This window comes from Sinocyclocheilus grahami, unplaced genomic scaffold (assembly GCF_001515645.1).
Source record: "Sinocyclocheilus grahami isolate Dianchi unplaced genomic scaffold, SAMN03320097.WGS_v1.1 scaffold1036.1, whole genome shotgun sequence".
NCBI lineage: Eukaryota > Metazoa > Chordata > Actinopteri > Cypriniformes > Cyprinidae > Sinocyclocheilus > Sinocyclocheilus grahami.
Window position 1 is genome coordinate 557,691 of NW_015506215.1, and position 15,761 is coordinate 573,451.

Here is a 15,761-nt window from a genome sequence, read left to right on the forward strand (position 1 = left end):
ATTCAAGCTTGAAGATGAGTTCTTGGATGGCCTGAGGGTGATTACTTTTTCAGCAAATGTTCATTTTTGGGTGAACTATTCCTTTAAATCAATTGTAATATTGTACAAATATTTTTGTTTTACAGTGATACTTCTTTATTGCCTTAACAATTTATATTCTCAGCTCATCTTCACACAGAGATCACCAAGTTCAAACAAGATCAAGCTGGGGGGCCAGTCTGGAGACAGCACCTTTAGATCAGGTGCCTCTGAGGTGATTCACTATGGGTCAAGTAGAACCTTAAATAAAAGCATTCTGGAGCCTAACGTAGACAACTCTGCCCTGCACACGGTTGTACACACATCGCTTCCCACATAAATTACACAAAGGCACGATCACCCTCTCACTTCCTCTGTTTACCCAGTGCTTAGTGATGAATGACCATTAGTCTGCTTCCTTTCAAAGGCCCTGCGGGGAACTTTGCCGATCAGGGTCAGAGGAGTTTGACACATTATCAGATCAGTGCTCCCGAGTCCTGAAAGTGATGATCTACCTTCACTCTTCACACAGACACTGAATCCATGCAACACAATGCATTAATGCAATATAATGTGCATATAAAATGTTTTCAGTTGTATATATTGGGCACTAACCACAAATAATGGATCTGTAATGGAAGATAAAGACATACTAGGTTAATTTTAGGTTACGATTATAGCTTATCCAACAGTTCTCTCAATAATAAACATGTTACTTGTGCCTCCAAAACTTGTATTCCTTGAAAGTGCCACACATAATATTTACATTAAAATAATTTTTAAAAATACAGGTGCATTTGTCCATCAGTGAATTTAGTTGCCTGGACTACGGACATTTGGATGTAACTTGGCAAAGAATGAGAGAGAATGAGAGAGAGCTAGAGAGGCATCATCTCTCTGCCTCTTCACCAGCTGCTCGGTCGAGCCTGGCTCTCCTCTCCAGGATTTGGAGAAGTGGGCTGCATTGGCGCAGATAGGCTGAGGAGGGTCAGGGGGGTCCTCTCCAGGGACAGCTGTGGGGGGTGGGGGCTGTGGAGTGGGCTAGAGTGCTTGAAGCAAGGTGGGAAGTTCAACTGCAGAAAAGTAATTCCACCGAGACGAGCATAAAAAACAAAGAGACAATAGATTTGTCTATCATTACTGTCTATCTCTTTCTCTCACTCTGTTTTTTTTCAGGAGTCAACATGTTAATATAAACCTTAAGTGCAATGACAGTAAACAGATTGGGCTTGCAATGGATGAGACTCAACTCAAGAGCTAAATTCCCCCTGGACTTCTTAATTAATTAGTGGAAGTTAATGAATGTGTGATAAAAATATTAGACTTAAATGTGGAGTTTGAATGGCGTTGGGGTCACAGAAGTGAGGAAAACGACTGCTTGTATATCTTCACACTGTGATTCACAAAATTTAAAAAACAGCCACCAAAATTTTCATTAAAACCTTCATTTTCACTCGAAAGGATAGTTTACAAAAGGACAGGCAACGATAAGTAGAGTGGAGAACAGGATCAGAAAATGTTGCAAGCCAAATTAGAACTCACATCGCCCACATAAAACCATTATGTTAAAGCTCCAACCATTCTCACGTCTGAGGTTTTTGCAACTTCAGCTAATGTTTCTAGTGCAGCTCTTGCCACTATTCTTATTCTAACATACAGTAAAATTAAAAAAATAAACAAATTATTTAATTTGATCAACAGTAAAAACATTTAAATTTCTTTTAAATAAATGCTATTCTTTTGCTATTCTCGATCGTATTTATCAACAAAAAAATGTATCAGTTTTCACAAAAATGTTAAGCGGCACAACCATTTCAACATTGATAATTATCAGAAATGTTTCTTAAACACTAAATCAGCATATTAGAATGATTTCTGAAGTTTTAAGTTAAACTGAAGACTGGAGTAATGGCTGCTGAAAATTCAGCTTTGCCACCACAGAAATAAATTTCACTTTAAAATACATTCAAATAGAAAATATATATTTTTATTTTTACAGTTTGTACTGTATTTTTGATTAAATAAATGCACACTTGGTAAACAAACTTCTTTCAAAAAAAGAAGAAAAAATTATAGACCCCAAAGTTTTGAACGGTAGTGTATATAAAATGTATAATAATAGTAATAATAAAAGCAGAAGAAGAAGAAGAACAAGAAGAAGAAGAATAGCTGGCAAATATCTTGTTAAATGGGACATTGGATGAAATGAAAGCGGGTTGCTGTAAACAGGGATGTTTTTGACCAGGTAAAAAGGGTGTTGTTTTACACGTCCATTAAGCAATTTTTACCAAAGAATGTTACAGACAATTCATGAAGACCCTAAAGAATCATATCAACTTTTGGAAAATGGGCATCTGATGTCCCTTTTAAGAGACACATTGGAAACAAGCTCTGACATACTCATAAAATTAAATTTAGATCTTAAATGCCCAAAAATAAATTATGGATTATAAACTTGATGGTTCTCAGGATTATTTGAGCTGTCTATTTAAAAAAAAACTTAAACTTCGGATGAGAGTACTGGAGACTCATACAGTGGGACATAAATTAGTTGACGACAGGGTCTTTCTCTGGTGAACCCCGGTGGTCCTGTGCAGTCTGTGGAGGGTCAAGTCATTTCATGGCCCATGTCATCCCGTCACCTGTATGATTTTGACTTTTCCGGCAAAGCTTAAGACAATTTGAGTAATTTAAATTTTGAAAAAGACAGACTGAACTCAAATGCTGAAGGAACATGATATCATATGTTTTCTATGATACTGGACAACATTTGACGGTTGGGGGGAAAAATAATCTCCAAAGTAACAGCTGAACCTCAGCATGAAAAACCAGAAAGAAAGAAAAGATCCCCCATGAGGAGAGATGGTTTGCACTTCCTACAGTGGGTAAAAAGGGCTTTCCTTTTTCTGAAAGATCCTGCTAATTTATCTTGGAGGATTATATAGACATGGCAGAGTGCTGACAGACGTTTTTCGCCTGCATCCCGATTGCTTTCTCCTCGTTCTTGGCCTTGATGACGGGAGGTCTGCTGGCGGGAGGTTACCAGGCTGTGACAAACGCGGCCCCCTGTCAATTCGGTCATTCAATAACAGCAAATCCAGAGCACATGTACACCTGCGCAACCTGAGACGAGGCATCAAACTCGGCCACATGCTCTGTCTTATTGCATTCCAGTGGGAATGAGAGGCTTTGTCCAGCTAAGGAGGGACACTCGTTTACAACGTAGCTGAAGGCAGCGGCTGGCGAGGAGCATCACAGACACAGGTTGCTTCATTACAGTAGGACTGAACCTTGAATGTCTAATTTTCTAAAAAGTGCCACTTTGTTGTGGACTTTAATGTTTAAAATTACATGCAAGCATCAGTCAAGGCACGAGGCAGAAAAGTCCAAGTCTCTCCCGGAAAGTTAAAATACATCAATGCCGTTGACATATTCTAAATTCTGGGGGCAACATGTAGCAACAAAGAACACCTGGGTGAATCATACAGACAGAAATTGGTCTGACATTTCACAATGATGAGCTAACAGCTCTTGATAAGTGAAAAGCTTTTGCATACATTAGCACTCGTGTCAACCCTTCCTACTTCAGACACCGCATAGGGCCATGAGTCACATCGAGACACTTATGAGAGTCTGCTTCAATAATGTTTGGAGGTCAGACCATCATGACCATTTTCTACTGTTTACTAAAGGCCACCAACTTCTGTCTGGCATTGCAGCCTGCATCAAAATCACTTTTTGAGCATTGGATGTATTGTTGTTCTTCAAAAAAAAGGAGATATTTATTGCTCTTAACTAAAAAAAGAGAGAAAGAGAATAAAGAGAAAATAAAAATTGATCCCATTTACTTTATGCACTTTCCTGATGAAAAATTCATTTGTGCACATTAAAAAATGTTGTCTTCATAACCTTTAAACAAAATGTAATAATTTTCTTTTTCTTTGAGACAACTTTCGTTTTCTGTTGACGTCACTTTAGCTGCTGTAGCCTTTTTATATTTTATTAATATAGAAGAGCATTAAATTGACATTAAAGTGACAAAAAAGACGTTTATAATTTTACAAAAAGGTTTCTATTTCAAATAAATGCTGTTTTTTCTTCTTATTCGTTAATGAATCATACAAGAAATATCGTGGTTTCCACAAAAATACTGAGTTGCACTGTGACACTAAAGAGTGGAGTAATGACTGCAGGAAATTTCAGTTCATCATCACGGGAATAAATTACATTTTAAAATTTAATCACAGTTGAAAAATGTTATGTCAAATTGTAATAATATTTCACAATGTTTTTTTAATCAAATAATGCAGCCTTAAGCATAACACTATTCTTTCAAAAACGCCCAAAATGCCTATTTTTTACAATCCAATCAACTATACAGATGGATAAAATCAAGCTTGTACTATTGTACATTTTCTTTCATTGAACATCCTGTTTCACTTAAGAAACAAAACAGGTTATGGGGCAAACAGGGATGCAAATGAGTCTTTATACTCACTGTAATACCAGCATATGTGCCATAAGGATTTTATCAAGGTATGCAATGTTTAAATTAGCATGTGCATTTCCTGGGACTCTGCTACCTGTTGAGCTACAGAAAATTCAACTAAAACTGTGTTTAACAGATGTATTTATCATACATTGTTTATATCATAGAAATATTCTTCTGCATTTTACAAAATATTGCTTAAGACTACAAAACACAGGGGAAAAAAACATTTAACCTAAAATCCCCATTTTATGGAAAATATGATTAAACAAACTGAGTGACAGACACAGTAGGCATGTTTCCTTTCAGCATTGTCCTCAGCGGTCAGACCTCACATCAGTTCAGCCCCAGACATGTTTCCCATCACTCACTCACAATTCAAAAACTGAAAGAGCTCATCTCTGGACATCCCAGGGTGGCCCCAGAGAAGTAGTTCATCATGTCTCATCTACACCATGTGGGTGAAGGGACAGAACAGACAATATCTCTTTCCAGGAAACTAAGACTAGATTGATGTCACACTTCTGTGGCAAGTGTGCTCATCCTTGGTAAAGACCTGCTATAAAAACAGACAATGCATTGAACACAAACCTATGACACATTTGCTGGGTTTCTCAGACAAAACATGTCACACCATGTCACACCAAAAAAAAGTACCATGGGTTTTTGGATAATACTCTTTTAAGTACTTCAGAGTGGTATGTACTATAAATCCTCAAACCTTTGGAAAAAGTACAGAAATACTTCTTAGAACAGAATTCTTAAGTAAAGAATTGGTACAATTTGTTCCCTAAGAGGTCACAAAACCCTTACAAGTATTTTGTTGTGTATATGTGTATATATAGTACATGTGTGCACTATATATATGCACATACATACAAAAAAATACTTGTAAGGGTTTTGTGACCTCTTAGGGAACAAATTGTACCAATTCTTTACTTAAGCATCCTGTTCTAAGAAGTATTTCTGTACTTTTTCCAAAGGTTTGAGGCCTGTGAGGGCCTACACATTGAGATTTTAAAAAAGGTCAAAGTGATCTGAGGTTTAACCTTTGCTGATGTTTTGATGCGATTGCAGTTTAAGTTGTATGTGGGATTGGGAAATTCTGAATGTGGATTTTTCACAAACACTTGTCCTCTCACTTTCTCTCTCTCTCTTTCGATTCAAAAACAGTCAAACGCAGTGAAAGCCCATTGGGAGACAAGGCACCCTAGTAACCATAGCCGTTGCTAGGGTAACAGCGGAGAGCGGGAGGGTGTCGAGTAGGTGTCCAAACTGAGTCCTCTAACAGAAACATGACGGACTCAGTAAGACAGGATGACATAATTTCAGCTTTTCAACAACAAAGTCAACAAAAATATGACATTGTTGTTAAAATTTTTTTATTTTATTATAATATAAAACAATATTTCAAGCAATATCATATGCAAAATCGTTGTTGTGGTATAATATAATGAATATTGAATGAATGAATGAATGAATGATGCATTTATATAGCGCTTTATTGTGTATTGTTGTACACCCAAAGCGCTTTACAATCATATGGGGGGTCTCTCCTCAACCACCACCAGTGGTGTTATATTATATTATATTATATTACAGAAAAAAACTGTAAATTTCCTGAAAATACCAAGTAAGATAAATTTACCTGAGAAAAAAAACTGCCATAAGCTCACAGAGAAAAAAAGTATTTGATGTATATGTTTGTTGACTTTTTCTCAACAGATTTTTTTATTACTTAAACCTCACTAAATGTATCACTTTATCTTTTATTTTCACACAGACATTTCTGGCAGTGCATGTTAACGTTTACATTTAGGTTTGGTGTACATTTATCTCACCCCGCAGCGCACGGCTATGAAAGAACTCCATCATGCGAGTGTGAAAAGATCTGAGGACCTGAGTATAGCCTGTGCTTTTTACATGATGAATATTGAAAGGCTGTACGACTCCTCTAAGGGTAGAGTGACAGGGAGGTGAGAGGCATATCTACATGTGTCGGTGTGTGGTTGTGTGGGCTGCCGTATATTCTTCAAGCCTTATTCACAGGGCTCGTATGGGCGGTTAATTCGTGTTTGTATTCCACAGGTTTACCTTAGGGGGGAAACGTTTTATTATACACTCTCTTTGACATCGATGACTAATTGCTTTCTTTTTTTCCTCTCCTTCTCTCAGCGAAAGTCCATTTCTAGATGGCACATTTTCTTGGGTGTGGGGGTGAGGAAGATGGGGGGTGGACGTCTCAAGGTGAGTGGAGCAGACGCTGAATTATGCCAGCGAAGAGGTGCCTGAGCAGATCTTTGTTTCCTTGCGTGGATTCTTCCAGTTTTTCGCTTTTGGAGAGAAGACAGGCAAGAGGCAAGAGCTCTGAAGTGATGTGCAAACACGGGGGTTGAGTCATTGCGAATGACACTGAGCATTTGCATACAAGTGCATGCAAATAAACCGACAACTCAGAAATATGGCCAAATATGTGGTAATGACAAATAGAGGTCCACATGTGTGAAAATTAAATGAATGGAATTGGTGAAAGCAAGATCAATTAAAGAAGATCCGACATCATTAAAATGAATCGCCTCACTATGTTGCCCTCAAATAAAACAGTTGCCATGCCAACTTGGTACCGTAAACAAAAGCTGCAACGCTTGCCCAGCCTCTGGGATCCTCTGATTGGTCCACTGTTTTGGAACTGACATTGATGAGTGGCGTTGCGTGTAAAAGTTGAAATTCGTTTAACTTGACACGGCATCTTAAAAACGCGGCGCTCACGTGCGAGAAGCTGCAGAAGATGCAAGACGCGAGTGCAATAGTCATACACATCCGTCTAGCGCATGTTTACATAGAAAAAACAAATAAAAAGTAGCACATTGGAACGGAAAAACGTGTTCTGTGTGAATGGCCCCTTACTCCTACTCTTAATGGAATAGCTAGTTCAACCAAAAACTCATTCTCATGTCGTAATAGAACCTGTAGTACTTTTTCTGTATAGAACACACATTTTTGAAGAATATCCTTGTCGCTCTTCTCTATGACCCCAGAATTATAAATTAAATGCCATAAAAGTATCATAAAAGTGCTGTATACTATTTGTACGCTATAATCTATAAGTCTTTTGAAGGTAAAAGATAAGGTTTGCACCAGAAACAGACCAAAAAGCCCACTGAAAATCTTGCTATCTGACCTGGTTCTCCTTGGTATATGTTCACAAAAGTTATACTGAACAAAATAGTCATTGAACTGAAAAGAACAGAATCAAAAGACCAATTTATTCACATTCGTAAAATAATTGGGCTTTTGAGATAGATTTTTTCAATGAATCAGTGATTTGTTCAAGGATTTGTTCACAGTCTCAATGATCTGGTTGCAGCAGTTAACAGCTAACTGAAAATTATCAGTCAAGTGTAAGAAACGTTCGTATAGCATCTAAACATAGTGCATAGATAACTTACTGTATGTATTGCTTGTTTTTGTCATTTTGCTTGAGCTTGACAGTCCCAGTCCTCATATTCCTTCTGTAAAACACAAAAGATGATTTTTTGAGAAGAAAGAAAATCAGATGGGTTTGAAATCACATGAAGGTTAGTACTAGTAAATGATTACTAAATATGCAAAAATTTTTGATTGAACTATTCCTTTCCCGACACTGTTGTGCCTACACTTACTAATTGGATATCACAATTTCTCCTAAAAATACGCCTGGTTTCTTACGTGAGATGCAAAGAACATCATCTTTCTGGAACATACTGACAAAAACAAACAAACAATGAGAATCCATACATACTGTAAGAGCTCTTCTTATGAGTAACACCAAACAAAATTAACCTTAACATGCTGCAGTAAATTACAAGACGCCTCCATCCAAAGCAAATAATCTGACATCATTCGAAATGCATTCACAAAGTCCAAATGAATCGTGCATATCAAAGTTGTCAAAATGTATGAATGATTGTGCCTATAATTATGCTCTTGCTGCATGATTTTCCCTGCTCCTTATTTCAAATGATTGCACAGGCAAAATAAAAACATGTTAAATGTGAAAGAGTAAAAGCTGAATTTGGCACATTCCAGAGAAATGCATAATCCAAGCCTGTACTGGTTAAATATTTTCCTCTTATATTTGGCACGTAAAAAGAAAGCAATTTCCCCCTTTTAAAACTAAAAATATAAAACAATCACATCATTTTTTTTCATTTCATAATAGGTGTCTTTGACATCGCCTCCTTCCTTAGGCAAACAGTCAGTGCTGTTACTACCTGAAGATGCAGTTTGCTTATATTTACCTACATGTTCTCATAAAAAAGATAAGAATTATTGCACTACAAATCATAGTATGTTAAAAATAGATCATTTAAGCTGTGTAGTGCATCCATTCATGCTCTTTGGACTAATTTGCCCACTGTCCTTTGCTCTATGAAAGAAGTGGAAGAACTTGACTTTTTCAGATGTAGCAAAATGGAGTGGAATGTGCGGCCAAAGCTGTTTTTAAGCTGCTTTTACCTTCTAAGGTTATTAATGTAAATGCTAACGCATGCATGTAAGTGGTAAGTGACAAGTTGGAATTCAAGAAAACATGAAAGAAGAATAGTATATTAATAACTTAACATTAACCTACGTACATTAATACATTCTGTAAAATTGTTATTCATTGTTAGTTAGCGCAGTCACATAAACCTTATTGAAAAGTGCTACCTAATCAACAAACATCATATACTGACGGTTTCAGTGACAACAAATGAAAGTAGAAATTTTGACTACTGTTTTTGTTGTGAGTAAACAGCACCACAACACCATATTTTCAGTTGGAATTAGTTAACTGTAAATTAGTTAATTGGGTAACCTGTAAAGACCACATATCATACTACCTATTCTGACTTTCTGAATACTTGAATTGTTTGGAAGTCATTATTGGGCTACAAACAGGGCCAGGATGTGTCAGACAGCATGAAGACCCAGACAAACATCACATTTAAAAGATTTCTTAATGCTTAAAAACATATCTCGATAGGATATATATGACGCACTCACAAATAAACAAATAAGCTCAAAGTTTGTGCCAAAGGCTAGAGGCCAAATCTAAACCCACGCGTTTTGGTCTTTGATGGATTGATGAAACTTTGGTAGTTTCAAAGGTGACGGTGATGTATGACGTACATTTGTCACTAACCTAGAGGTCAGCAAATCAGCCTGTGTGTTTGTTTATTTGAAGGGGCAGGGGGGACACCACACAGAGACTAGACTAGCACTCTCACATGACAAAAGTCTCTCTCAGCAGCGTCATAGGCTTCCATAACCAACAGCAATGAACAAACAACACAGAGTTGTGTGGATCTGCTGAATAATAGTGAGGTTTAGCACACCACGAATAAGGAAGCAAAACGAGGTGGCGTGTGAGAGAGAGAGACGGTCAAATGAAAGAGGGAGGGAACGTTTCTTCATAGCGGTTCAACCACAGTCCATCCGAGCTGAAGATAATATGACCTACGCTGCAAGAGGGACGTCAAAGGCCTTTGACAAGTTCAGATCTGTTTGCTTTAGTGTGGGTTGAGTGACGTCTAGCGTTATCAAGCCTTTTTTCACGTCAATTAAAACATTTCAACTGCCTCATTGTACGCCCTCCGTAAAGGTCTCGTATTGCCTAGTATAAGCTCCTTCCTCAGGCCGGTTTTTGTATCACAAACGGTACAAACTATTTTCAAAAATGCCACAACATTTGGGTAGTTTTACAAGGCAAAAATAAATGTCTGCATGACATAGTTGTGGTGGCTTTTTCCCCAAGACACGGCATGCTAAACACATGCAGAGGGGAGAACATTGGGTGTGCAGACCACAGAATCGATGACAGAAAACAACTTTCATGTGAGTCATGAAACACATTATTATACACATTTTATCTTTCAATACAAAGGCAAAAAGATAATACAGGGTCAGGTCACATTTTGTAATTTATTATTGGGTCACTGCTAAACAGCGCACAAATTAATTGAAAGGCTGAACGCAGTTCAGTGCACTCAGTTAAAGGCTTTAAACAGAATATAAGATTTAATAACCACTGTGGTCTCTGGAACCATATCTGGTAAACGAAAATACTGCTATAACAGAACAAAGTGATTCCACTCATTTCAGGCTGCCAGACTGTCAAAATAAGCACATCTTCCTTGAGAAGCAGCTAGCATCCAGCTAATGAGCAGAAGGCTTAAGGTGCGGTCACGGCAGACTTTGAGCTCAGTGCACTTACAATACACGTGCAAATGTGGGAGAGCGGAAATGCAAGCACATGAAGAAGTTTCATCTTGCACTGTGTACCAAAGTTCAAGTTCGGTGATCTCTGACCTAATGAAAATACATTTGACAAACAGAGCATATAAACATAACATCTCTTGGCTCAATACAAAGAGTACAAGTTTTGAAGCAACAGGATTTGCAATGCTGTTATTTTATAAATACATGCTACAGTTCATAACTTTGGGGTCAGTAAGATTTTCGTTTTTGTAAAAGAAAATAATACTTTTATTCAGCAAAGATGCATTAAATTGAGCAAAAGTTTTACATTTCAAAAAATGCTTTTCTTTCGAACTTTCCATTCATCAAATAATCCTGGGGGGAAAATAATCAGTTTCCTAATACTAAGCAGCTTTTTTAACATTGATAATAATAAGAAATGTTTCTGGAGCACCAAATCAACATATAAGAATGATTTCTGACGGATCATGTGACACTGAAGACTAGAGTATTGCTGCTGAAAATTTAGCTTTGCCACCACAGGAAAACAAAAAACAGACATTTTAAAGGTAAATAATAATATATACATTATTGTTTGTTGTTTAGAGGGTGATATTATATCATGTTGCCCATATTCGTTGCAGTTTCCGAAGGAATTCAGCATGTTCAAAGCAAAGTTTGTCAGTACTGTACGTTTCAGATAGATCAATATGGATCTGTTCTGTAAAACTGACACCTTATTTTTTTTTATTTGTTCATACCTGAACTGACACCAATTATATTATTTTAATAGGTGATTTGATATTTTTTTAATCAACAACTTTATTTAAACCAATGGTTCATCAAAGAATTCCAAAGGCTCTAAATACTTTATTCCCACAATTGTAGCTATATAAGACAATGGCTTCCTGACCTAATTTGAGAAGATAAGATAATGGTTAATGGAACATTGTCATCTGTAGTACAGATACCATCAACATGAGACAAGATTAAAAGAAAAAAAAAGCAGAATATTGGTCAAACATCATCTAATTGCAAAAATGGGGAAAAAACAGCCTCATTGTTTCAGCTAATAATTTATTTAAAAAAGTGCTTATCATAGTCAGAAGCGGGTTTATTTGCATTTATTGCATCATGTAAAAATGTACCATTAGCAGAAGTCATTTCATTACCGGAAAACACGAAAAAATCTGTACAATAAGTTATTCCTCCTCGAATTAAATAATGTTATATTACCTGTGACACAAAAGCAAAATCGTCTTACAATCACATACTGAGCAAAATGTGTGAAGATGCAAAATGAAAGATATAATAAATAAATAAATCACTGCCAACATCACACCTGCCATGTTGGCCATGGTTTTATTCTCTGCCTACAGTCAGCAAGAATGATTTCTAAACACCAGCTGAGGCCTTCAATGGTAAAGAAATACTTGTATAACATGAGATGTTGAAGTTTCTAGGCTATTCTGTGTACAGTACTGTGATCTCACCACACCACCAATGGCGTGTGAGGGCTGCTGGGATCCCAGCTGATCAGATCAGGGTAAACCTATAAAACCACGCCATGTTTAGTTGGAAAACGAGAAATGATTTTGCCGCAAACGTTTCAAGTGCCCCTAATCAAATGGTTTCCAAGGTCACAAAAGAAAACATAACTCAGATAAGATTGTCCCCTGCCCTTATATTTTGCTAGTCAGGTGGTCGGTTTATCAGATCGGTCCACTTTGAAACATTTTATAAGGCCATAAATGTGTAAAAAAGGTATTTGAATATTGAACAGGCCAGCCCACGCACTCACACCTTAGTTGATATGTACGCAGTCTATTTGTATTGAAAAAAGTCTGGTTTAAAAAAAAATTCTAGAAAATTGTACAAACTGTTACCAGTAACACATTGAATTAAACTTAACATTTTTGAAGTAAAAAAATGGAAATACTTTTTTCTTGTAAAACATACTCCAAAAATCCTTGTTTTATTTACTTTATTTTGACAAATCTGTGTGATACTAACATTAAAGCATATACGAACTGAATTATTGTTTTATGAGTAAAATAAACAACTGCTGACACAGGTCATTTTTGCATGGTGAACTTAAGAACTCCAGCTATGTGTAAAAAAAAGTGAAAGGAAAAAAAATATATATTTTTGTTTGTAAAACCCATGATTTATCAGATTATAAAAGAGATCAAATGGGACAAGGTTACTCGAGTGCCTAGCAACAATGTTCATTTAGAGTACACAATTAAAACATTTCAGAGAAGCGAGCTGTTTTGCTACCGCACCGCTGACATCAGTGGGCTTTCACAAGCTGATGTGACATAATCAGACTGTAAACTGGAAAGGGCACAGAATGGCATTGACCCTTTAGAAAAACCACTGCATGGAGCCAAAACAAAGAAAATGCCAACAGCGCAAAGCACAGTTCAAACCAACATGATAAGAGCATTGTATGTAAAAGATCACTTTCAAGGGCTCATTTAATTTGATCCATCTCATAATGCATTTTTCCCCGCATACAGTAGGCCTAATTTTCTTATTACTAGGCCTACATTTCCAGCAGGCCTATAAGCTATAGAAAAATTTGAGGAGAGTAAACCTAATGTTTTTCAGACATGAAAATTAGTCTACTTGAAAAAACATTTTTTTAAATCGGTGGCCTTCTTAGCGTGGCTGTCCTGTGCTCTTCTCCTTTCACCTGGCCTACTCGTCATCACTAAAGTGGAGACGCTGTGACATCTTAATGGCATCAATCAGCCAGGGGAACGGAGAGGGTGGCTACAATAGATGCTCTTGACCCGAGGTAGGCAGTGTGTGTGGGCTTGTCTAATGAGCACACACTCCTGGCTCCCCAAAGGATGTCATCCACACAGGTCTGAGTTGAGGATACGGCAGGTTAATGAGGACTGGGTGAGAGCTGCATGCGGCACTCTGCCGGATTATGCGCCGGTTTGACTGTACTGGCTGATGCCTGCTTGTAGCCGCAGTCGCACCGTCTGAGTTTAGGTCCCGCACGTGGGTTTGACAAGATGACAGAAAGCATCACATGGATCTATCAAACCTATTCTCAGACGATGCACCCACAGGCCACCCACAGTTCAATGGCCATCTGATGTATACTGCAGTGCACACTGAAGTAGCTGAAATTGGCAGCTCTGATTGGCTAATCGTCGCCATACATGTCATGTGACGAATTAATTGGGAGCTACAACAACCTGACAACTGTGACTGGCTGATTGCAAAAACACCACAAGGCTTTTGCTAGCGACTATTGTTCATAACTGATGGATTTTGCAACATTAAGTTATTGAACTGAACTGAATCAACACCGAACTGTATAGCTGAATTGAAATTGTTTTATAAGTTATGAACTTTAAACAGCTATTGAACTGTATCAACATTGACTGGAATTGAATAATGACACTGTTGTCTTAGAGCTGCTTTATAGAAGAATTTTGATTTGCCTCAGATAGAGCTGCTTCGAAACAATCTCTATTGTAGCACTATAAAATGTTGACATGGCTCCTGAGCTGTGACATTAAGCCAGATGATAAGAAAAAAAAGCATTTTAACACTTTTAAGAGCCACAAAAATAAATAAATATTTAAACTATTAAATAAATAAAAAAGACATTAGTACAACATCTAATATAGAACAACATCTAAGTAAGACCAAAGCCTCGCAACTTCCTCCTCACCGACTCAGTGACTGTGCTATCGATCTTCTTCCAGGATCAAACCCCATTAGAGGCAGAGCTTTCCCACTATCACAGCCAGAGTCCGAGGCCATGAAGGTGTATATTGAGGAGGAGCTGTCAAAGGAGTTCATTAGACCATCCACCTCACCTGCGTCAGCTAGTTTCTTCTTTGTCAAGAAGAAAGAGGGAGGTCTCCGGCCATGCATCGATTATTGCAGTCTAAATGAGATGACAGTCAAATTCCGGTACCCTCTACCTCTAGTTCCAGCAGCTCTAGAACAACTCCGCACTGCTAAATATTTCACCAAGCTCGACCTTCACAGTGCCTACAATCTTATTCGCATTCGGGAAGGAGACGAGTGGAAGACGGCTTTCTCAACAACATCAGGGCACTATGAATACCTCGTCATGCCGTTCGGCCTGGTAAACAGTCCTTCAGTCTTCCAAGCTTTCATCAACGATGTTTTCCGGGACATGCTGAATCGGGGGGTCATAGTCTATATAGATGATATCTTGATCTATTCGGATACCCTGGACTCACATGTGCAGCACGTGCGGGCTGTACTTAAGAGGCTTATTGACAACCAGCTATATGCCAAGAGGGAGAAATGTGAGTTCCACCAGACAGTTACCTCTTTTCTTGGTTACATCATTAGTGCTGAGGGGGTAGCTATGGATGACAGGAAGGTACAGTCTGTGCTCAACTGGCCTCAACCGACGACGGAAAGGAACTGCAGCGCTTCTTGGGCTTTGCAAACTTCTATAAACGTTTCATTCGGGACTTCAGCACCATTCCAGCACCTCTCACCTCCATGCTAAGGGGAGGGAAGCGTAGGCTTCTTTGGTCACCATCAGCCACTGGGGCTTTTCAGCGACTAAAGGAACGCTTCACCTCCACGCCCATTCTTCACCATCCTGACCCTGAGGTGGAGTTCTTCGTGGAGGTGGATGCTTCCAACACTGGCATCGGAGCTATACTCTCTCAGCGGCAGGGTAATCCTTCCAAACTCTTTCCCTGTGCCTACTACTCTCGGAAACGCAACTCGACGGCACAAAACTATGATGTGGGAGATCGAGAACTTCTAGCCATAAAGGCAACCTTGGAGGAATGGCGTCACTGGTTGGAGGGGGCCAAACTTCCCTTTGTTTTTCTGACGTATCATCGCAACCTCGAGTACCTCAGAGCGGCCAAACGACTCAATCCACGGCAGGCTAGATGGTCTCTCTTCTTCACACGTTTCAATTTCAAGGTAACCTATCGTCCTGGATCAAAGAATTCTAAAGCTGATGCGCTCTCCAGGCAGTTCGAGGAAGATCAGATCCCTCCTTCCAAGGAAC

At 38.3% G+C, this 15,761-nt stretch overlaps 1 protein-coding gene across 1 annotated transcript; it reads left to right on the forward strand.

Annotated features, from left to right (window-relative positions):
• The first annotated feature begins 14,513 nt into the window (after positions 1-14,513).
• On the forward strand, positions 14,514-15,749 carry LOC107565937 (RNA-directed DNA polymerase homolog). Its single transcript, XM_016251252.1, has one exon. The coding sequence runs from the start codon at positions 14,514-14,516 to the stop codon at positions 15,240-15,242; it is 729 nt and encodes a 242-aa protein (XP_016106738.1). The 3' UTR covers positions 15,243-15,749.
• Positions 15,750-15,761: the final 12 nt, after the last annotated feature.

What these genes read in the sequence shown, in the direction of transcription:
- LOC107565937 (XM_016251252.1), top strand. Translation starts at nt 14,514, where the DNA reads ATGAAGGTGTATATTGAGGAGGAGCTGTCAAAGGAGTTCATTAGACCA.